General features: G+C 42.4%; 1 protein-coding gene across 2 annotated transcripts; it reads right to left on the bottom strand.

Moving 5' to 3' along the window:
* Positions 1-1,993: 1,993 nt before the first annotated feature.
* On the bottom strand, positions 1,994-10,088 carry NFYB (nuclear transcription factor Y subunit beta; the record flags this gene model as incomplete). Of its 2 annotated transcripts, XM_080706455.1 has the most annotated exons (6): positions 1,994-2,026; positions 3,393-3,472; positions 4,539-4,620; positions 6,077-6,274; positions 7,798-7,928; positions 9,995-10,088. In XM_080706455.1, the coding sequence occupies 6 exons, from the start codon at positions 10,086-10,088 to the stop codon at positions 1,994-1,996; spliced, it is 618 nt and encodes a 205-aa protein (XP_080562581.1). The 2 variants fall into 2 exon arrangements, with proteins under 2 accessions (XP_080562581.1, XP_080562582.1); XM_080706456.1 differs by lacking the exon at positions 6,077-6,274.
* Positions 10,089-23,566: the final 13,478 nt, after the last annotated feature.

The raw sequence follows: 23,566 nt of genomic DNA, 5'->3' as shown, positions 1-23,566 counted from the left end.
TCACTCAAACATACCCAATCTTTAATTTAGAGTATAAATCTGATAACCAAAAGGTGTTTTTATCAGTTACATACAAAGACATAATACTTGGACCACTTGGAAGATATTTTAAAAATACATTCATATATAAGTATCAAAAGCCTTAACGTTCTTCATAGCTGGTAACCCAGTAATTCTATTTCTAAGAATTTATTTCATGAAAAGTCATGGATGTACATAAGATTCAGTGAAGTGTTATTTATAACTGTGAACAGATGTAGGCAAAATGTCCAAGAGACGATTAAATAAATTATGATTCAGTCATACAACAGGAATAATAAGCCAATAAAAATGATGCAGAAGACTATGCATGACCTGGGAAACATGTTCACAATATATTGTTAAGTGAAAAAAGCAGGTTTACAAAACAGTATGCACAATATGAGCCCATTTTTTATAAAAATATACATATTTAGCAAAGTAAAAGGACAAATTATATTTATCAAAATATTAACATTGGTTATTTCAACACAGTAAGATGATTGTTGGTTCTGCTTTACTCCTCCTCTCCCTTTTTTTCCTATTTGAATTTTCTATAATAAGGATTATTTTTTAAACAGGGGTAGGAGGTGAGGGACTTACTAACCTCAGGTGCCCACCTGTAATTCCAAAGGCTCCTTCTGGCTAAATGAATGTTTCTGCTCAGGCTGTATCTGGGAAGCTGCTTTTACCCCATACATCTGAGTGACCTGCAGATATGACACCCACTCAAGCTTTCTTCTAGGCATACTGTACAACAGCCATTTTTGCTACTAAAATTTAAAAATCCCTCAGGTTAATAATCACCAAAAAGAACAGATGAAAAAATACAAATCCTGACTTTAAAAAAGAAGAACCCAAGTACATACTACTAAATTATACAAAGTTACATTATCTAAGTGCAGTTTATTGCAAAGATCAAGACGGCACACTAGAAGGTGGTGGCTTCTACTTCACGGCGGTCAGAGCACGCACTCTCTTCTCCATTTCTGCTCACTCATTCGTGCAAAAGGTCTATTCACACAATGATGGCCAATGTTTCTTAGTTCCCATAGCATAATAGGAAACCTGACATTTCAATTAAAAAGGTAAAACAAGGATATTTACCATCAAACTATAAAACTCTTCTGGAAGAGGATACTGTAATACTTGAAGATATGCTTTGAATAAATCAAATACCAAACAAAAGGGGCACCATTTCAGTAGTGCTAGAACTAGGTTGAACTGAAATGAATTTACAATACTCGTAATAATGTAAATCGAAACAAATCTAGTGTAAACAAAGCTCCAGTAACTAAAACTATGTTAACAGGCACAGTGAACAGTGTAAACACTGTTAATGGGCACCGAGTTTAACAGGGTAGACAATATTTGCTTCTGCATTCACAATTATTCAATTACATTTTTTTTTTAAATGGTGCTGCTTAAGCTATGGATGTTTTTCAAAAAAAAAAATTTCAATAAATACAGCAAATGCTAAAAAATCTAGCTAGGTTATCATGCAAGGTATTATATAAGCCAAGACAAACTCAAATCTATAATAAAGGCAACTTGCATTCAAAATGAACCTCTACCCTTATATTTTATTAAAAGGGCAAACATCATGAATTAACCCAGCTGCTTACTTGAATTATAAAAGTAACATGATTCAATATGAAAATAAGAAACTGTCTACAAATCTCTGACAGTAATAAATTGCAATATACAATGCATACAGGCGTCATACAGAGCAACGAACTCTTGTACAAAACAAAAATATTTTAATACCTTTAAAATCCAAATTTTTCTTTAAAATCATTCATGAAAAAGATTCTCAAGTCAGAATTAACACCTCAATTAGTCAAGCATCCGGAAGCTACATGACAGCTACTTAATATACAGAGAGACATCTTTTCACCAAGCTTCTTTCAGATGTCTCTGTTCCCGAGTCATACACTCTTGCTTCTCCATGCTCCCATTCCATCATTTCTTCACATCATGAAAACTGAATTTGTTGGACACCAGAAATCTAAGATTAGAAAATTTGAAGAGTGAGTTGTGTGTGTGTGTGTGTGGTATTGGGGATGAAACCCAGGGGCATTCTACCTCCGAGCTATACCCCCAGCCATATTTTTTATTCTTTATTTTGAAACAGTAGCTGAGGCTGTCCGTGAACCATGATCCTCTGGTCTTAGTCTCCCAAATGCTGTGATTACAAACGTGTACCACCATACCCAGCTGTGAGATTTTTTTAAAAGCTTAAAAATAATTTGATTACAAATATTTACTGAATAAAATCAATGGGCAATGAAAAATAAGTCTCTTCATTCCAGATCTCCAATCTCCACTCTCTCTGTGGGAGATATTTTAATAATTTCTTGTATATTTCTTAGAAATCTTCTACATAAATACAAACACATGAGCATATCTACTTAACCATTAAAGGAATGCTATGTAGTTATATATACTTTGAGAAAACAGAATTTTTAATAAACTTTTATCAGGTTAATAATAACAAGCCGGGGGTGGTGGTGCACACTTGTAATCCCATCATTCGGGAGGCTGAGACCAGAGAGGATTGCGGTTCGCGGACCGCTTCAGCTACTTAGGCCCTCTGCAACTCAGTGATACCTGGTTTCAAAATAAAGAATAAAAAATAGCCGGGCGTGGTGGCACACGCTTGTAATCCCCGCGCTTGGGAGGCAGAGACAGGAGGATTGCGCAGGTTCGAAGCCAGCCGCGCGCGCTGGCTTAGGAGACCCTGTTTCCAAATATAAAATGTAAAAAGAGGTCTGGGAGTGTAGCCCGGAGGTAGAAGGGCTTCCAGGAACCCCAGTACCACCAAAAAAAAAAAAAAAAAAAGTATAAAAAATAGGGCAGGGGGTGTAGAGGTCGAATGCCCCTGGGTTCCATCCCCAGACCACACACACACACACAAAAAAGTAATAATAATAACAACAACAACAATAATGTGTTGAAATTACCTGTGATAAATGTAAACCAATGAATTTAGTCAATTTATTTTTGGTAGTACTGGGGGTAGAACCCAGGGGCTTTTCTACCTCCAGGCTATACTCCCAAACCTAATTTTATATTTTATTTGGAAACAGGGTCTTACTAAGTTGCTGAGAGCCTCACTCAGTAGCAGAGGCTGGCTTGGAACCTGTGCGATCCTTCTGTCTTAGCCTCCCAAGCGCTGGGATTACAAGCGTGTGCCACCACGCCCAGCTTGGATATAGTCAATTTAAAAATAGCTTAGGAGTGGGGGTAGCTCAGTGGCAGAGTTCTTGCTCAACATGTGTGAGGCCCTGGATTTGATTCTCAGTGCCACAATAAATAAATAAATAAATAAATAAATAAATAAATAAATAAATAAGCAAAGAAGGTACTTATACCTGTTGATAGGATGTTGTGTAAACCATAACATTTTGTTGTTGACCATCTGCAGTTATTAAGCCAGCTGGTAACTGGTTAGCTGAAAGATTAAAAAAATAAAGTTATTGAGGGCATCTATTTTCTACCTGACTTTAAGGTTTTGCCATTAATATTCTAATTCTGCCACTTATTATTGATATGTTAGGCAAAAATTATAAACCCTCAAATATTCCATTAACGAATTCCTGAAAGCCTGGGTTTCTCATTCATGGTGAGACACACAAAGTGGCATATATCTTACAGAAGAGAAATTTGTGTAACACACACACACACACACACACACACACACACACACACTTTTTGTGTGTGGTACTGGGGATGGAACTCAGGCTATACTCCCAGACCTTTTTTTTTAATATTTTACCTGGAAACAGGGTCTCACTAAGTTGCTAAGAGCCTCACTCTGTAGCTGAGGCTGGCTTCGAACCTGTGCACGATCCTCCTGTCTCAGCCTCCCAAGCGCGGGGATTACAAGTGTGCGCCATTATGCTCAGCTTCATACACATATATTTTATGACAAAATATAATCACCATAGACCTCTTATTTCACCAATATGACAATACTATTCTCAATTTTTTTTCCCCCCCGGTGGTACTGGGGTTCCTGGAAGCCCTTCTACCTCCGGGCTACACTCCCAGCCCTATTTTATATTTTTTTTATATGGAAACAGGGTTTCTTAAGCCAGCACGGTTGGCTTTCAACCCGCACAATCTTCCTGTCTTCGCCCCCCAAGCACAGGGATTATAAGCGTGCGCCACCACGCCCGGCTCTATTCTTAATTTTTAAAAAACATTCTTTGAACTCAAATTTAGTCACATAATAACATTTCATATTACAAACTACAGTTACTATTCTTAGCTCAAGTAAATTGTTGCCAAAAACTAGTTGCTATGGAAATCAGTGAAAACTATCAGTGAAAGGTTATAGTGTCTTCCAAATTAAAATGTTCTACACTTAGCACTCACTGACTTCAAATACAAGGGCATGAACTAATCATGCGAGACAGTGCCATGTCAAAACATCCTGTGCTGATATTCCAGAAACAGCCCTACAGACATGAATGGCTGCTAACGATAGGCATGACTTGGAGCACAACACTGCTTACTGAACGCCTCCTCGGTCAGCTCTTCGCTTAGTCCGTCTGCAGCTGTGACTGCTCCACCAATTCCCTTCTCTCCTTTCATAGCCTGAGGAAGGAAAAAGGAGAATAGTCATTGGCACGCTAATGTAACCATTTACCCAGTGAGAATGCATACGTATTGCCTGAAATCAAGAGCTTCTGTTATTAAAAATGTTAAACAGTAGTTACTAATACTTCTGATTTTTATCATTACATCACAGTATTATTAATAATGACGTAGAAAATCTGAAATATATATACTCTACTTCCACACTGTATCAAAGGGATTAATAGAATTCTAGTTACATATAAAGTCATAAAAATGCCATAAGTAATCAGCTTATAAATCTATAAATGACCCAAACTATCAGACACACGCAAATTCTCAGCCAACTGAGAAATACTAGGAAGCAGCAAGTTTAGAGTTTAAAACTAATTAAAAACTACAGTGTGACGCCGGGCGTGGTGATGCACGCTTGTAATCCCAGCATTTGGGAGGCTGAGACAGGAGGATCGCGGTTCGCGGACAGCCTCAGCTACTTAGTGAGGCTCTCTGCAACTCAGTGAGACCGGTTTCAAATTAAAGAATAAAAAATAGGGCAGGGGGTGTAGCTCAGAGGTCAAATGCCCCTGGGTTCCATCCCCAGACCCGCAAAAAAAAAAAAAAAAACAACCTACAGTGTGGGACCTAAAACTCCCATTTACTCTAAGGTTATATGATACCGAGGATCTGGGAAGTACTGTGAATAGTGTATACATTCTCTTCCTATTTTAGTCATTCCATGCAGATATAACTGATTTAATGCAATTATAACACTAAAAATATTAAGAATATATTTAGAAATCAATGTGAATCTGACACCCAACTTAATAAAGATATTGTAACCTCAGTTTATTCTCACAAAATTTATACACCCAAGGATAAGAGAGAACTAATAGGAAGTATAGACGAATTCAGCCAACAGTAAGAAAAGGACATAGTTATAATTTTATTATCTTGAATGCCTCATGCTTAGGAATGCTACCTCTTTGAAATTAACAACAGCAAGGTTGAGCAGCGATTATTTACTTAATCCTCTCAATAATTCCATGACAAAGGCATGATAAGCCTCACTTTACAGATGAAGAAATCAGAGCCCATAAATGCTTAATCTGCCCAAGGTCACAGAGTTCACATGGAGCAGAGCGGGGATGTAACCTTCAGACAGTCTGAATCCAAAAATCCCCTTAGTTACTAACTAACGACGCTGTGGTGAGTAATAAATGAAGGCATCTCATTGCCTAAAAGCAGTTCACTCACCTCTCTGAATTTCTTTTTATTTTTTTTGGTGGTACTGGGGTTCCTGGAAGCCCTTCTACCTCCGGGCTACACTCCCACAGTCTACACTCCCAGACCTATTTTTTAACTTTATGTGGAAACAGAGTCTCTTAAGCCAGCGAGGCTGGCTCCGAACCAGCGCCATCCTCCTGCCTCCGCCTCCCAAGCGCGGGGATGACAAGCGCGCCCACCACGCCCGGCTCACCTCTCTGAATTTCTGAAGGTATAACTTGAGAGGTTCTACGTAGCTGTCGAAGCCCAAGGTAGACATGGCGAAGAGAATGTCCTCCCCGTTGATTGTCTTTCGCTTCTCCTGATGGCATCGTTCACTCGCCTCTGACGTTATAAAGCTTATGAACTCGCTCACACATTCTTGAACACATTCTTTGGCATCTTTTGCAATCTGAAGGGGGGAGAAATTCACAGGTATCATTGCAGTAAATAGAACCATCCCCTTCTTAACACCTACAAAACAGATCACCCTTCAGTCTACGGCCGCTCACTCTGTGTGTGCGCCATGGGGGCATTCTGCCCACACCCCAGCCTCTTTTACGTTTTGTTCTGAAACAGGGTCTTGCTAGGTTGCTGAGAGTCACCACATTGCTGAGACTCTGGTCTTGAACCTGTGATCCTCCTGTCTCAGCCTCCCAAGTACTGGGATTACAGGAGTGTACCACCACACCCAACCCAAGTGTGTTAGTTCTAAGTTTTCTAGTAGCCACAATAAAAAGAGAAAGAAAAACAAGTGAAATGAATTTTTTAGTTAACCCAATATAGATAATTAACATTCAAACACTGAACTCGTTTATTTACTTTTATTTATTTATTTTACTTTTTTGTGGTACCGGGATGGAACCCAGGAGCATTCTACCTAAGACAAAACTACTTTTAAAATCTTAGCAGTTGAGCTGCATGTTAATATCTATAACTGTATAAAAAATCGGGTTTTTTTAAATACCAGGATATGTGTTTGTGAGTGTGTGGGTTTGGGGGGGAGGGGTGAGCCACAGACGTTCCATCTCCTAGCTACACCCCTATCCCTTTTCATTTTTAATTTTGAAACAGTCTCGCTAGGTTGCTGAGAGGCTCCCTAATGATGAAGCTGATCTCAAACCTGAGATCCTCCTGTCTCAGCCTCTCAAGTATTGGGATTACAGGAATGAGCTGGCTCAAGATTTGTTTTTTTGGTGGTATTGGGGATGGAACCCAGAAGCATTCTACCTCCAAGCTATACCCCCAGCCCTATTTTTTATTCTTTATTTTGAAAAAGGGTCTCACTGAGTTGCAAAGGGCCTCACTAAGTAGTAGCTGAGGCTGTCCGCGAACCCAGATTCTCCTCTCTCAGCCTCCCAAAATGTTAGATTACAAGCGTGCGCCACCATGCCTGGCTTAAAATTTTTTTTTTTTTTTTTTTTGGTGGTACTGGGGTTCCTGGAAACCCTTCTACTTCCGGCTACACTCCCAGACCTATTTTATATTTTGATTTGGAAACAGGGTCTCTTAAGTCAGCGAGGCTGGCTTCAAACCAGCGCAATCCTCCTGTCTCTGCCTCCCAAGCGCAGGGATTACAAGTGTGTGCCACCATGCCTGGCAAGATTTTTTTTTTAATGTTACTGTATTAGTCTAATTGCATTTTACTGAAACACAGAAATTATAACTTCATATGCCCATACCTGAATGACAGTTCTGACAATGTACCTTTTCTAATTCTGTTTTATCTGGCTCCAATGAGTAGAGGAGGAAGAGCATTTGAGGATATGACAGAACTGAAAACAGAACACTATTCAGTAACTAAGTGTGTAGAAATAAATATTTGATGTGTTGAAAGGCTGAATGACTAAAATCAATAGTTAACTACTGACTTAACTGTGTATTCACATAGTTTTACCTTTCCCTCCAAATAACCAGTTAAACTTCTCCCATTACCTTTCCGGTCTGAGGTATGGCATTTTTCATTATCCTAGCCACATTTGCAATTGGAAGATATATATCTTGTTCTCTGAAACTTTCTTTTGAACCATTTGTGTCTTCATGATCATTCATGCTATCCTCGGTATCTAAAGAAATTAAAAAAAAAAAATTAGGTTTAAAGCTTCTCACCATAATGTTTACTTTAAAACAGAAAAAGACTGCCTGAAATGATCTAGAATAAGAACCATTCTAAAACTGGGTGTGGTGGCACACCCTTGTAATCCCAGCATTAGGAGGCTGGGAGAGGAGGCTCACAGTTCATAGACAGCCTCAGAAACTTAGTGAGACCCTGTTTCAAAATAAAGAATTAAAAAGTCAGGCTGGGGGTATAGCTCATAGGATGCCCCTGGGTTCAATCCCCAGCACCACAAAAAAAAAAAAAAAGAAAAAGAAAAAAGCATTCGAGTTCATTTCCTAATCTTATTTTAGGGATTAGGATTAGCAGTTCTTTTCACAATTTCCTTGGGGCCAGAACTGACACTTTTCATTAATTTCAAACCCACTGCCTAGAATTCTTTTATCCTCAACTAGCCCAAATAAAGTCCTACCTATCCATGCATCGGAAAGCTCAAATGACATCCCCACAGCACTTTGGAAGTGACCTTCCCTTTCCTAAGACACCACCTCGGACGCATTCCGTAACCGTGCTTACTTCCCACTTCCTCTAAGTTCTTTGGTACTCCATGCCAGAGAGCAGCTTGGTGTGTCCTCTCACTTGCTACAGCACCGCTGCAGAACAGGTGCTTGTTAAGGATTTTCTGCCTGACTTAGGTATAAAACGCACTTGAATATTGCTAAACTAAGAGGTTTGTCCAAAGCCAATTTTATATAAACCTGTCATGTAAAACTATGCTGCATAAAATTTCTCAAAGTTTAGAGACACTTGTTTATTATATAAAATTCTACATAGGATATTACTGATCCAACTGGATTACTAATATAGTAACTAGCTATTGTATTTTGTTTGGGGTACTGGAAATTTAACCACTGAGGTACACTCCAGCCCTTTATATTTTTTGTTTTCAAACAAGATATAAGTTGCTATGGTTGGCCTTTTGAAACCGGCAATCCTCCTGTCTCAGCCTCCCAAGTTCTGGGATTACAGACATGCCACCATGCCCAGGAGTAACTAGTTTTTTAACAAAGCTATGGCAATGTGTGATACATTTTCTTACAAAAAGTGAATTCCCAAATTATATAGATTTATAGATAAACTGCAGTTTCGTGGTACTTAAATAATATCTTTTTATGAGTAAATACAGTGTCATAAACCTCTCACTTTTATACATACTAAATAAGCAAGGCACTTAAGCTAACTTACATTTTATGTATTTAAAAGGATGTTCTAAGAACTAATTTAATTGAATATCTGTTTTATGATGAAATACTAATCCTCTTATAACTCCTTCTAAAAAGACATCTTAATTTTACAAACCCAAATGCCACAGAAGTTAATTATTTCTGATAGGCCAACATAATGTTACCATTGTAATACCTGACAGTTCAAATTTAATATTGAACAAAAATAAGCTTATACAAAACTACTAGAAATATAATAGCAATTTAATTTTTTTTTTTTTTTTTTTTTTGGTGGTACTGGGGGTGGAGCCCAGGGGCTTTCTACCTCCAGGCTATACTCCCAGACCTATTTTATATTTTTATTTGGAAAAAGGGTCTCACTAAGTTGCTGAGAGCCTCACTCAGTAGCTGAGGCTGGCTTCGAACCTGTGCAATCCTACTGTCTCAGCCTCCCAAGCGCGGGGATTACAAGCGTGCGCCGCCATGCCCGGCTTATAATAGCAATTTAATTCACCCCTTAGAAACTATTTTATTTACTGTATCAATTGAATAAACATTTTTAATACTTAATACTATAAAATAGGAAGTCAGTAATAAACTTTAAAAACTGTACAAGTTTGTAAAAAAAGGCAGTATCTTCATGGAATTCTTTTCTAGGACTCATCACTCTTTTGAACACTTTCTAATAAAAATGGCACAATATATATATACCTTTTTAGATTTCTATTGCTATGACATGAAACTGCTAAATTTTCTATCAAGACAAGAGCAACCTAGAAGATCATATTTATAAAAGGCCCACTTTTGTAACTGCTCCTCTGTGTGCATCTGGTTCTAGTTACGGCCTTCTTACCATCGTGAGGCTGTATAACGTAATGACTTCCTCCAATATAATCTGCAGAAATTCCTAGCTGAGAAGCATCTGTTGTGGAACTGTCACCATCCATCTAGAAGAAAAGAAAGCCTTTTAATATTCTTCAGTAAAAGTTATACTAAAAACACAATAGAGGAGCCCGGCGTGGTGGCGCACGCTTGTAATCCTAGCGCTTGGGAGGCTGAGAAAGGAGGATCGCACAGGTTCAAAGCCAGCCTCAGCTACTTAGTATAAAATAGGTCTGGGAGGATAGCCCAGGTAGAAAAGCCCCTGGGTTCCACCCCCAGTACTACCAAAACAACAACAACAAAAAACAACAATAGATTCAGTGCTCATAAACTCATAGGTTGGGTCAATTATATTTTTCAAGCCTTAAACTTACTAAAGAAAATATGTTTCTTGATTTGGAAACATAATTTAATAATTTGTCAGCTATTAAGATTCCCTTATCCATCTTCTGTTAAGTTATAAACATAAAGCCAATAAGAAAACAAAACAAGGACATAAATGTAAAGCATCTCTCTCTCTCTCTCTCTCTCTCTCTCTCTCTCTCTCTCTCTCTCTCTCTCTCTCTCTCTCTCTTCTTTTTTTTGCGATACTGGGAATGGAACCCAGGGCATTCTACCTCCAGGCTATACCCCCAACCCTACTTTTTATTCTTTATTTTGAAACAGGGTCTCACTGAGTTGCAAAGGGCCTAAGCAGCTGAGGCTGTCTGCGATCCTCCTGTCTCAGCCTCCCAAATGCTGGGATTACAAGCGTGCGCCACCAAGCCTGGCTCTTATCTCTCTTTTCAATGTCATAATCCTTAAATATAGTACAGGCAGCTTGACTTGCAACTCAATTTATCCCTAGAGTGCCAATCAAAGCCCAAGTCAGCTTACCAGTCAACTGGAGGTCACCTGCACCCATCACTTTGAGCTCTCCCACTCAAGTCTGGTATCCTGTGTACCCTTAGCTTCTGCTGTGACTTCCTTTCCCAAGTAGACAGTGTCTCAGTTTACACTTTTGCTTGGGTAAGAGGCACATGGATTCCCTGCACACTTCTGCACCCATACGATCCAAAAGTACATCCACTGATTCTAGTCAAAGGTTAATTTTCTTTTTCTCCCAGACCCTCAAATAGTTCTTTTTTAATTTTTTAAATTTAATATGATACTGGAGATTGAACACAGGGGCACTCCAACCACTAAGGTACAACCTTAACTCTTTGCTATGTATGTATATATTTATTTATGTTCTTTGAGACAGGGTTTCATTACCTTGTTGGCCTCAAACTTTCAATTCTCCTACCTCAATCTCCCAAGTGACTGGGATTACAGGTGCATGCAACTGCAACCAGCAACTTTTTGATTCTTAAAAAAAGTGGAGGGGAGGTCAGGGAATTTGGAAATATGCTTATTAAGATAGGAAAAATACAACTAGAGAAGAATAAGAGTTAAAATGACCATTTAAAAAGTCTGCTTAATTAATTTTGCCTAGAGCTAAAAAATTTCCAAGAGGGAAAATCTGGAAAAGGCTGAACCACCAGCCCAGAACCGGCTTCATTCCATTTCACCACCAGCAGATCCTGGAAGGCTTTCTGCTATGCAAACACTACTTCTCAAAACAGTAAAGGACTGGTTATTTATGAGTGAAAAAATCAAATTAAAAATGCATTATCTGATGCTGGGCATGGTGGCGCACGCTTGTAATCCCAGCATTCGGGAGGCTGAGACCAGAGGATCACGGTTCACAGACAGCCTCAGCTACTTAGTAAGACCCTCTGCAACTCAGTGAGACCCAGTTTCAAAATAAAGAATAAAAAATAGGGCAGGGGGTATAGCTCAGAGGTCAAATACCCCTGGGTTCCATCCCCAGACCTGCAAAAAAAAAAAAAAAAAAAAAAGGCATTATCTGGTCAGGCAGGATGGCACATACCTGTAATCCCAGTACTTGAGAGGCTGAGACAGGAGGATAGAAGGTTGTAGGCTAGCCTGAGCAATTCAGCAAGACTCCCTCAGCAACTTAGCAAGACCCTGTTTCTAAATTTAAAAAAGAAAAAGAAAAAAGCCAGGTGTGGTGGCACAGGCTTGTAATCCCAGCATTTGGGAGGGAGATAGGAGGATCGCGATTTTCAGGCAGCTCAGCTACTACTTTGTGAGGCCCTTTGCAACTCAATGAGACCCTATTACAAAATAAAGAATAATAATAATAATAAAAAAAACCAGGGCTGGGGGGGGGTATCTCAGAGGTAGAATAACCCTGGGTTCCATCCCCAGCACTAGGAGAAAAAAAAGCAGGTGTGGTGCTGCCTGCTGCCTGCTTTGTAATCCCAGGACTTGGGAGGCTGACGTAGGAGGATCAAAGGTAGCAGGGTCAAAGCCAGCTTCAATTTAGTGAGGCTCTCAGCACCCTAGTGAGAAACCTTGTTTCCAAATAAATAAAATTAGTTGTGGCCTGGAGGTACAATGCCTGAGTTAAATACCCAGTACCAAAAAAAAAAAAAAGGCTAGGTATACGCTCAGAGATAGAATGCCCCTGAGTTCAATTCCCAGTACTAAAAAAAAAGGTATTATTTAAATGAAAGGTATAGCAAAAAGTAATACATGCTTGCTTTCAGAAAGAAAGAGATACTTGATCCTAATATTTATTACAACCCCAGGACCCAACACAAGCTTAATATTATTAATTCTGACATGTTAATTCTTATATAAATGTCTTCTCTTTCTCTGTTGGATTTTTATCTAATGCTAAAGTACTGGGCTAGTTTCCAAGTCTTCAATAACATGGCATTTCTTTCATGCATCTGCTGACTTTGATCTCTAATTCAGGTGTAGATATTGATATATTTCCGTATTTTATATAGTTGTTTTAAGGGGTAAAAAAAAAAAAATTAGAACTTACGGCCTTTGATTAAATTGGTAAAGCAAAGCACAGGATACCTATTAACTCACTGACTGTGTAGTGCCCTGTAAACAGTTTGTGAGCTAACTCTGACTCTCCTGCTGAACCCACCACCCCCAAAAAAACCCAAAGGTATCCTTACCAGTTTTATTTCTATATAAAATGGAAGTAACAATACTGGTCTCCCAATCTTTTTTGGTGTGCGTATGTGATACTTGGAATTAAACCCAGAAACATTCTATCTCTGAGCTACATCCCCTGCCCTAAGTTGCACAAGGCCTCACAAGTAGCTGAGGCTGGCTGTGAACTTGGGATCCTCATGTCTCGCCTCCCAAGTACAGGGATTACGAGCATGCGCCAATATGCCTGGCTTAAGCTAATCTAAATGAATGTGAAACACTACCCAAATACAAAACACTGCTTTGATCCTGAAATGCTATCAAGACACAGAAGGGTATCTTTTCATGGATGTGATGACAGATTTTCTTAGCCATGAAAGGATGGTCTATTAGGATAGGTATGAGCTGACCCGCTTTTATAATGACTTAAGGCCTTATGCACCAATAAAAAGTACTAAAAAATAATAACCTAATGACAGTCAAGGTATAGGAGAGAGAACTGAAATAGCTATTTTAGAACTTACAATTGGAAACAAATCTGTTTTGAATAGGGAACCAGTAATAGGAATTTTCTGCTAAATAACTGTCTACAGGATGTCAGACTTTTAAAATTAGCTAATGAGCAAGGCATTGTTCAAACAACCAGGTAGATTTGGGAGCTGAATTAATTTATAACTAAAATTTTTGGTTTTTTTAGTGTGGTACTAAAGATTGAACCCAGGGTTATTTTACCTCTGAACTACACCCCAGCCCTATTTTTGTTTTTTAAATTTGAAACAGGGTTAGCCAGGTGTAGTCACACATGCCTGTAATCCCAGTACTTGGGAGGCTGAAACAGGAGGATTGCAGGTTGAAGGGCAGCCAGCCTCAACAACTTGGTGAGGTCCCTCAGCAACTTAGCCAGACCCTGTTTCCAAATAAAAAATAAAATAGGGCTAGGATGTAGCTCAGTGGTGGAGTGCCTCTGAGATCAGCCCTAAGTGCTGGAAACAAACAAACAAAAACAGGATCTCACTAGATGGTTGAAGGTCTTGCTAAATTGCCAAGGCTAGCCTCGAACCTGCAATCCTCCTGTCTTAGCCTCTCAAGTACTGGGATTATAGGTGTGCACTACCATGCCTGGCTACCGCAGGTACTGAAGGCAAAAACTCATGTACTAGGACTGGTATCAGGTTTATAATTTGGATGAAAAGCATTAGCCTCTCCAATCCTTAGTCTTCTAAAAACGAAGGTAAAGTATTTCATAGTTATTGGCAGCATTAAAGACTAGAAAAGTGCGAAGGAATAGTGCTTAGCACAGTGTACTCCATACGCGCTGGACTCCACCCTCCCCCCTTGAAGAAGTCACACGTTTTCTGCTTAACTGTGTGTGTTTTTGGTCTTGCAGTGCTGAGGTGCTCAGTCATTTCACACCTCCTGTTACTATCTTTCTACCATTAAAACTCTAAATAAGCTTTCATCCCAATGTTCCCTAACTTGCTGAAATCTTTCCAATTTATCCCATTCTGCAATTCAAAAACTAGTATTCACCGCTTTAAAGTCCCATGGCACGACCCTAACAAATGAGCCCCACCTCTGACTTTTCAAGGGGCTAGCCACTCTCCATATGTAAGGAGTGGTGGCAAAAAATAAGCTGGACACATTTCAAAGGTTGTTCCTAGGTCTGAGTCCCCCCAATAAACATGTACAATGCAATACAGATCATAAGCCAGCCAACACAAGGGAGCTCCTGGCGTTCATCAGGTCCATGCTCCGTGTGGCCTCAGTCAACAATGCAGACAAGGTCTCTGCCCCTGACTAGAGAAAACAACTGTTGCTTAACCCGGGGGGTGGGGGCGGCACAGGTGGAGCCAGGACTAGGCTCGGGAATTCAGTCACCTAGTGTGAATTCCCTGCCACACGAGGACTTAAGCAAGTTGGATGAAAATAGGACTTAACGTCACAGGGCTCCCACACAGGTCAGGAGATAACCTCCTGTGTAAATAGCACAGTACAGTGGGACACTCAAGAAATGAAATGCTATATATGACTATTAAATAATCACAACTAATTCGAATGCTAGGAGGAACAAAGATGTTTTGCTACCTGATATGTGCACTTACTCCAAAAGAGCCTCGTGCATCTTGAGGGGTCGGAGAAGGCGGTATTAGGAAACGGCATTTAAACCAAGACTTAAAAGATGAATTCGAATCGCCGAGGCCAAAAAAAAAAAAAAAAGGAAAATACAGACATACAGAACTGGGGGACTGGAACAAAGTCAGCAGGGGCTAGATGAAGCTGTGGACGAGAGCAAGTCAAAAAGAATCTTCAGAAGATTACGAAGTAGGTTTCCTTTTTCTCCTACCCTTTGTGTTACTGGGATGGAACCCTGGAGCATTCGACCTCCACGCTATACCCCAGCCCTATTTTTAATTCTTTATTTTTGAAACAGGGCCTCGCTGAGTTGCAAAGGTTTCCTTTTAAAAATACCACACTGGCCAATAGAGACAACTGACCCAGTAGAGAAAATGACCTAGAGGGAAGCAAGCCTGGGGACGGAAGACTGGTAAGGGCTATGATGCTACTGCCAGGGCACGAATTCAGGCAAGACGATGATCATCCCAGCATCGGGTCCAGGGCTGGAGCCCTGGAGCTCACAGGAGGCAAAGCAACTAGAGAGCCTTTCAGTAGATAAAACCATCAGGATGTGGTGTCTAGCTGAACAGGGCTCAAGGGAAGACCACGGATAGTGCTGGGATTCTCCAAGTTGTCACTGTAGGAATGGGAAGGAAAGAACAGGAGTGTTGGGCAACACGGGCGCAGCTGGTATTGGTGACTGAGTCTGCGGTGGTAGGGCTGCCCACGCTATGACACTTACAGGCCAGGTATAACAGAAAAGCTACTGTTAGAATTCATCCAGGCAACAAGAGAAGGTAGGACAATGACAAGAGAATTAATAAAATGATGACTCATTACATACAAGGGAACTGATAAATATGGAAGAGTAATTAACTCTCATTAATTTAATGGCTATACTATTTAGCTGAACTAATGGTCCTATTCTCTACTGTTTAATGGTCAGCTAGCTAATACGTTTCAGTGATGTAGCAGTATTTAATCTACGCCAATAATTTGTTGTACAAAAATAGTAAACAATGTGCACTTTATCTGTTTACACTTATTTCAACATTTTCTGTGTCCCATGCAATGTTCATGACCCCATGCAGATAGGAAAATAGAGGTCAACGAGGCTAACAGTTGCCCAAGTTGAACAGGAGGTGGGGCTGAAATCTAAAGCTCGAGATGGCCAAGTACTTTACAGAAGGCATTCCCAGTGGTTCTCTCTCTAGTCCTTAAGCCTAATCTTTTGCCTTCTATAAATTCTAAGCTTACTGATTATATATTGAAAGCATTTATAGTCCCTTCTAAACAAGGACAATATTTGTGAAATGGTTAAGAAATGCACTCTGGACTCACTGGTGGTTAGGAGTGCTGACTCTCAGGAAGGCTTACCTGGCTTCCCATTTAAAAGCTATGCCTAAATGGGCATGATGGCGCACGCTTATAATCCCAGCACTTGGAAGGCGGAGACAGGAGGATCTCACAGGTTCAAAGCCAGCCTCAGCTACTTAGTGAGACTGTTTCCAAATAAAGTATAAAATAGGTCTGGGAGTATAGGCTGGAGGCAGAAAGTCCCTGGGTTCTACCCCCAGTACCACAAAAAAATTAAAAAATTAAAAAAAAAGTTGTGCCTATACACAAGTTACCTACCATCCTCTTTGTGTTTCAGTGTCTCCATTTAAAAAATGGGGTTGCAACGTGCACGTTACATAGTAAAAATTCAAAGTGCAACCTGGTGTAATTATTCCTTCAAATATAGTTCTCATTCTTTCCATGCACAGAGTTCTCCCCCCACAACAGTTTCCCTCTTTTACCTCTTCTGTGGATCACATCCTTTGAGCAGATGAAATATCAAGATTTCTCATCTCATGTCTCTTTAGTCCTTCCTACCACCTTCTGAGTTTCCCTCTTTACGCTCAGGGCAGTACACAGAAACAAAGAAAACCTTAATTCTGCCCCATTTCCTTGTCTAGCTATCATTCTCACCCTGCCAGGCAGTCCTCCTACACCTCTTCATCCCCACTCACTTCCTGCCATGTGTTTTTTGACCCCACCAAAGCCCTCTCCAAAGGTGCCAGTGGCCCTGTCTTCAGTCTACTTGGCTGACCTTCACAGTGCTGGCCCCACACTTTTGTGTCTGTCTCTTCTCCCTTGACTTCCAAAGCAATCATCTTTCCTGGTTTATCCTTTCCTCCCTAGCCACTAATTATTAGCTTTCATCAAGGTCATTGTTTCCTTTCTTTTCTTTCTCGCTTAATGAACTCATTAACTATCACCTATATGCTCATAAATCTCAAATCCACAACCACTATTTTGCCAGTCACATAAGCAACCCACGGAGTAGACTATGTCATCCCATCACTGCAAGCTTAAGACACTAGGAATGAAACTCACCTCCCCACACACACACCCGTCCCCTGAGGGGCAAAGAAGGTCTCCTTTATAACTATGGCTGTTCTGTAAAGAATAATACCACCCTCCTCTCTTCCAGGCTGAAGGTACCAGCACTGTCTCAGGCTCTCCATCCCCTTCCAACTTTCTTCACACCTCTTTTAAAATGTCTCCCTTCCTTTTCTATTTCCACTGGATCACTACCCAGTCCACCTAGACACAATGTTTTAAGACTAATACACTCACTATAACACTGGCTTCAGAGCCTGTTCCTGAAGGCTCCTAAAGGTCTTCTCCCTCAAGTCCAAGCCTCACTGTCACAGCTCAAAAGAGCAGATCCTCCACATAACCCAACTCCACTCGTTTCCCACTCTTCTCTATCTTCAGAGCTAATGAACATCTTAGTGCTAGGATGAGCTTTACTAGGGACCACCAAATCCAGTTCTTTCCTTTCCAGAGTGGGGAAACCATGACTCAAAGAAACCGCGACAAAAAAAAAAAACAGTGACATGCCAGAGGCCAGATATAATAGCAGAACCAGAAAGAACGAAGTACCCCAACAGACAAGTGTTATCTCCTCACGGAATGATCCTGTGAAACCCCTACTCCCACCTACACCTAGGTCCTCTCCCCTAAACATGAGGAACTCATTGCTGCCTCCAGGCTTTTGCTTTAGGGGGTAACACTCCATTTAAAACCAGTCCCATCCATCCTTCAGGCTCAGTTCAGGGCCACAGGTTCTCTGGCCAGGCAGGGCATTCCTAACTACCTGCCGCCATACCTTTGTCCTTCCCACCTGTACTGCACTAAGAGTCAGCATTTTCCCTTCAGCACAGTAACTGACCTCCAAGTGCTCGGGTGGATGAAAGCGCTACCAGCTCAACAGACAGTCCCTCAATACAGCCGGGACAAGCTTCTTACCCTGTAGCCTTGGCAGCACACAGGGTCCCAAAAGAACCACTTAATATATGCAAGTAATTGAAAAATTTTAAATAAGGGGACAGTGGGAGCAGAGGTACTCTATGTCTAGATGCTACAGGCATTCATTGTGTCAGAAATCTCCACTGCATCAGTTTTAATTTTGTTTCCAGGTAATTACTCTTCACATCAAATTAACAACTAAAATGGTAAAAACTTACTCTCGTGAAATACTGGCAGAACCGTGTTGTCAATGGTGCTCCAGAACACCTGACTAAAAGGGTGTCCAATCTTTATCAGATTTCAACCTAAAAGATAAACATCTGTTAATAGTAAAAAGATATAGCCTATAAACTTTCTTTCTAGTAGAATTAAAGAGAACACATATAATTCTACTAGTCTTAGTCAGTGAAATGTAAAAAGCAGGCACCCAGTAAATGTTTGTTGAATTGGAAAATTTATTTTGGAAGATTTACAAAAAAGTTAATTCCATAGGGAGGGGGAAAATTGCTTTTCCACCTCTGAATATAGTCATGTGCATCATAAATATTCATCACACTATGCCAAATGAAGGCCAAATTATATATTATGCAAGAGACTAAAAATTACACATATGAATTACTTGAAATATTAATATCCAAGACACAAACACTCCACTTATAATTTTTGGTGATGGTTTTCTTAATGTTCAGAGTGAGGTTTAGGCATTTGAAAGCTAAAAGGAAGTAATAATTTATCTCAGCTTATGATGCTTTGATATTGAGTATCTTACATTATATTGGAATTAATATACATGCTGCCCAAAGAACATACCAAACACACAGAGACGCACAATCAAGAGTCTTATTTATCATTGTGAAGCACCAACATTTTGGACTAAAATTGCATCTGAATTAGCACTTCAGTCTCACTGAAAAGCATAAATAGCTGAATAAATTAGTATCAATTACAATGTTATAGCCTTCATTTCTCATTTGCTCTTTTCCTTTTTTCAAATGAAACAATTAAATGGGGGAGGAGTACACCCAAACAAAAACACACCCTTTCAGGGTTCATTTTAAAGACAGAAGAAATACTGATTTGCATTCAAGCATGAAATCTAGTAAATAGCAGAACAAATTGAAGCCACAGAATCGAGTTTTCAAAATGCTATTATTATAAGGGTCCAGGCAGCAAAGACTGCTTGACATCTGCTATAATCTTGAAAGTAATTTCGAATGTCTTTTCATAGAGTGTCCTTTTTCTAGATTCAGGGCTGCCCAGAAAAATTCCTTCTTTGTAGCTACCAAAGAAATTTTAGGGTGACTTTGAAAAAAAAAAAAAGATCCCCAGAGCACTTAAATATAATTATATACATGCATGTGTGTGTGTGTGTGTGTGTGTGTGTGTGTGTGTGTGTGTGTGATCTTGCTTAGAATGAGTGGGGGTGAGAACCACACTCACCCAAATATCTGAGTATATATTTAGGTTCAGGACATTAAAGAAAAACACTATTTCCTCATATGGTATGTATTTTCTTAAGGGCAGGTTATGATGTATGTAAAAGCTCAAGGGAATGCATACATCTGTTTAATGTTTGAAGAAATGCAAATCTGTATCCAAGAAAAGCAGCAGTCCCTTCCTCAAATCTGTATCCAAGAAAAGCAGCAGTCCCTTCCTCCAACCTCCATTCTTTGGCATCAACCACCAGAGTTTTGCATCGATATAATCCTTACATGAAGCCACAGGAGCCTCGCACAGAAGGAACCGCTGCCTTTTCGGGCACTCTCGTTGAACTTTCAGCACTTTGCCGATAAAACCCTACTCATCAATGTCCCTGCGATCGATCAGTTTACCTCGACACTTCGTGCTGATTAGCTTCCGCGGGAGCGCTGCAGCCACCCGGTGACCGGTGCCACGAGCGCGGAGCCAGGCTCAGGGTGCTGCCGACCTGGTTAGGGTCGCTGGCTGCCTAGCCTCGCTGAGGGGTCTGGCGCCCGACTCCGGGCGAGGTCACGGTTCGGGGGTGCTCCGCAACTCTTTGTTCTTGGGGCCGGCTCCCCACGGCCCCGCCGACCCTCCCGCCTCCCCCCGGCCGGGTCCCAGCCCCGCGGCGCCCCCCGCCTCCGGGGCCGCCGGCGGCTGCATGCTCCGCGCGCTCGCCGGGCCGGGCCGCGCAGTGCCGGGCCGCCGCCGCCCAACGCCCGCCCGGCCGCCGACACAAAGCCCCGGCCCGCGGCACAAAATGGAGCCGGCCCGGGCGCCGCGAGGGCCGCCGAGCCCGCAGCGCGGCCGCCGCCGGCTCGCGGAGGCCCTGCCCGCGGCCGCCCGGCGCACAAAGGGCCGCCCGCCGCCGGCCCGGCGCGGCCCCCGCCCGGCTCGCCCCGGCCCGCCCGGCCCGCTCGGCCCGGCCCGCCCGGCGGGCTGCAGGCGGGAGAGTGCCCCCGGCCGCCGCGGCGTTGGCGGCGGGGACGGCGCCGGCAGGAGACGGACATTTCATTCGAGCTAAAGTGGAGTCGGTTTAGGAGCGATCATTGGCCGAAGCGAGACACAAACCTCCAATGCAGCCCTGGTTGGCTCCCGTCTCCAATCGGCTGTTTGGTTGGACAGAAAATGGCTGCGAAGGAACCAGTCCCAGCGCGGAGCTCCGCTTCCAGGACTCGGCCTCCCCTCCCTCCGCCGCGGGCCGCTTCCCTCGGCGCGACACCCTCCCTCCGCGCCGCCCGCACGCGTGCCGCCCAGGCTCCGCCCCGCGCCGGCTGGACACGCCCCCGCGCCGCCCTGGACCCGCCCCCGCGCCGCCCTGGCCACGCCCCGCGCCCGACGGCGGCGCTGCCGCTGCTGCTGTTACTGCTGCTGCGGGGACCTGCGCGCCGCCTTGGTGTTCTGCCTCGGCTCCCAAGGCTCCCAAGGCCCGGGTCCCGCGCCTCCGAGTCTACACACGGCCTCCTCTCCGTGCTTCCTCCCGCCTGTGCGGAGCGAGATTTCTCAGGCCTCCTTCTCCTGGGAATCCCCTCCCTCCCCATCGGGATGCGTCTTTCCCACCCCCTAGTCCAGATGCCCGCGCCTCAATTTCTAAGAAGGGGAACCAAGGTCAGATGCCACCGCCTAGGGCGACATCAACCTCCCTGGTGGGCAGACACCCCCCGGGACGACTTGGGCACCTCGTGGTTTCCTGAGTCCCTGTTCGTGTGGCCAGGTGTACAGCGCCCTCTCACTGGTCGCTGAGCTGGACTGTTAGTTTTTCGGATTCCATCAGTCAGGGCTTAGTTGGTCCGGCCAGCCTCCACCCAGTACTGCTGAACTTAAGACGGCGCCTTTCCTACCTTCTCCCGTCCCCCTTAGGTGGCAGAGTAGTTGTGGCTTTTCTCAACCAGGTGACTCGTGGCTGCTATACTCTGGCCTGTTCTTGCCTCTGGGCAGCCAAGCTCCTTTCCGGCCTTAGCCTCTTGTGGTCTGAGTGGAACGTCCCTGGACTGCGACCCTCCCACATGGTCAGTGACCCAAACGTCCCTCATTGCAATGGGCTGCAGGACTTCTGCGTCCAGAGCTGGGAATCAGGTTCCCTTTATGCCCAACTAAAAAGTGGCCTGGCGTGACATTAAACTTTCTCCCTGTAATCTTTTATTTCGTTTTTGTGTGGTAGCGGTACTAAGGATTGAACCCAGGGGCATTCTATTTCTGAGCTAAACCCCCAGCCCTATTTTTATTGAAAATAGGGTTTCACTAAATTCCTGAGGGTCTCCCTAAATTGGGGAGGCTGGCTTTGAATGTTGGATCCTCCTGTCTCAGCCACCCAATCCAGCCACTGTAATCCCACCAGCCAGCCACAGCAATCCCAGTGGATTACAGGCGTGTACCACCGCACCTGGTTTAGCTTTAATCACTTAAAAATATAGCCAGGAGCCAGGCGTGGTGTCACACGCTTGTAATCCCAGCGCTTGGGAGGCTGAGACAGGAGGATCGCGCAGGTTCAAAGCCAGCCTCAGCCACTTAGTGAGGCTCTCAGCAACTTAGTGAGATCCTGTTTTTAAATAAAGTATAAAATGGGTCTGGGAGTGTAGCCCCGAGGTAGAAAGCCCCTTGGTTCCATCCCCAGTACGAAAGAAAGAAAGAAAGAAAGAGAGAAAGGGAAAGAAGGAAAGAAAGAAACTCTAGCCAGGAGTTGGGCATGGTTTCACATGCTTGTAATTTCAGTAACTAGGAGACTGAGACAGGAGGATAGAAGGCTGAAAGCCAGCCTCAGCAACCTAGCTAGGCCCTCAGCAACTTGATGAGACTGTTTCAGAATAAAAAAATGGGCCAGGCTTGGTGGCACACACTTGTAATTTTAGACCTTGGGAGACTGAGACAGGAGGATTGCACATTTATGGCCAGCCTCTCCACAACTTAGTGAGACCCTGTTTCAAAATAAAGAATAAAAAATAGGGCTGGGGTGTAATTCAGAGGTAGAATCCCTAGTACTGCAAAATAAATAAATAAGACTGGAGGTAGAGCTGTGAGGTAGAATTTCCCTGGGTTCAATCCCCAGTACCACAAAATAAGAAAATAAAAAATGAAATAAGGCTGGGAAGCCCCTGGGTTCAACCCCCAGTACCATAATATATAAATATACATATGTATGTACATACACACATACACATATATGCATATGCACACATACATATATATGTGTATATATGTAGAGAGAGATGCCTTATTTATAGTGTCCACTGTACCTCAGCATATTTAGACATTTTCAGGGCAAATAAGGAAGCAAGAACAAATCAAAGTCCACAAATTAGCCCAAGAGGAGCCACTGGAGGACAAGAGATGAATTCCAGCTGCCTCTTTTGCTGACTATAACCTTGGCCAAATGTCTACCTATCAGTGATTTCCTCAGGGTGTTGTTTTCTTTGTTTTGTTTTGTTTTGTTTTTTATACTGGGGATGGAATCTGGGGGCATTCTACCTCCAAGCTACACCCCCAGTCCTATTTTTATTCTTTATTTTGAAACAAGGTCTCAGTTGTAAAGGGCCTAAGTAGCTGAGGCGAAATGGGATCCTCCTGTCTCCACCTCCCGAATGCTGGTATTATAAGCGTGTACCACCATGCCCGGCTTTATTTTATTTTTTAAATTTTTTATTTATTGATGGGCGTGGTGGTGCACGCTTGTAAT

This window comes from Muscardinus avellanarius, assembly GCF_963383645.1.
Source record: "Muscardinus avellanarius genome assembly, chromosome: 11".
NCBI lineage: Eukaryota > Metazoa > Chordata > Mammalia > Rodentia > Gliridae > Muscardinus > Muscardinus avellanarius.
This window is presented reverse-complemented; position numbering and strand designations above follow the sequence as displayed.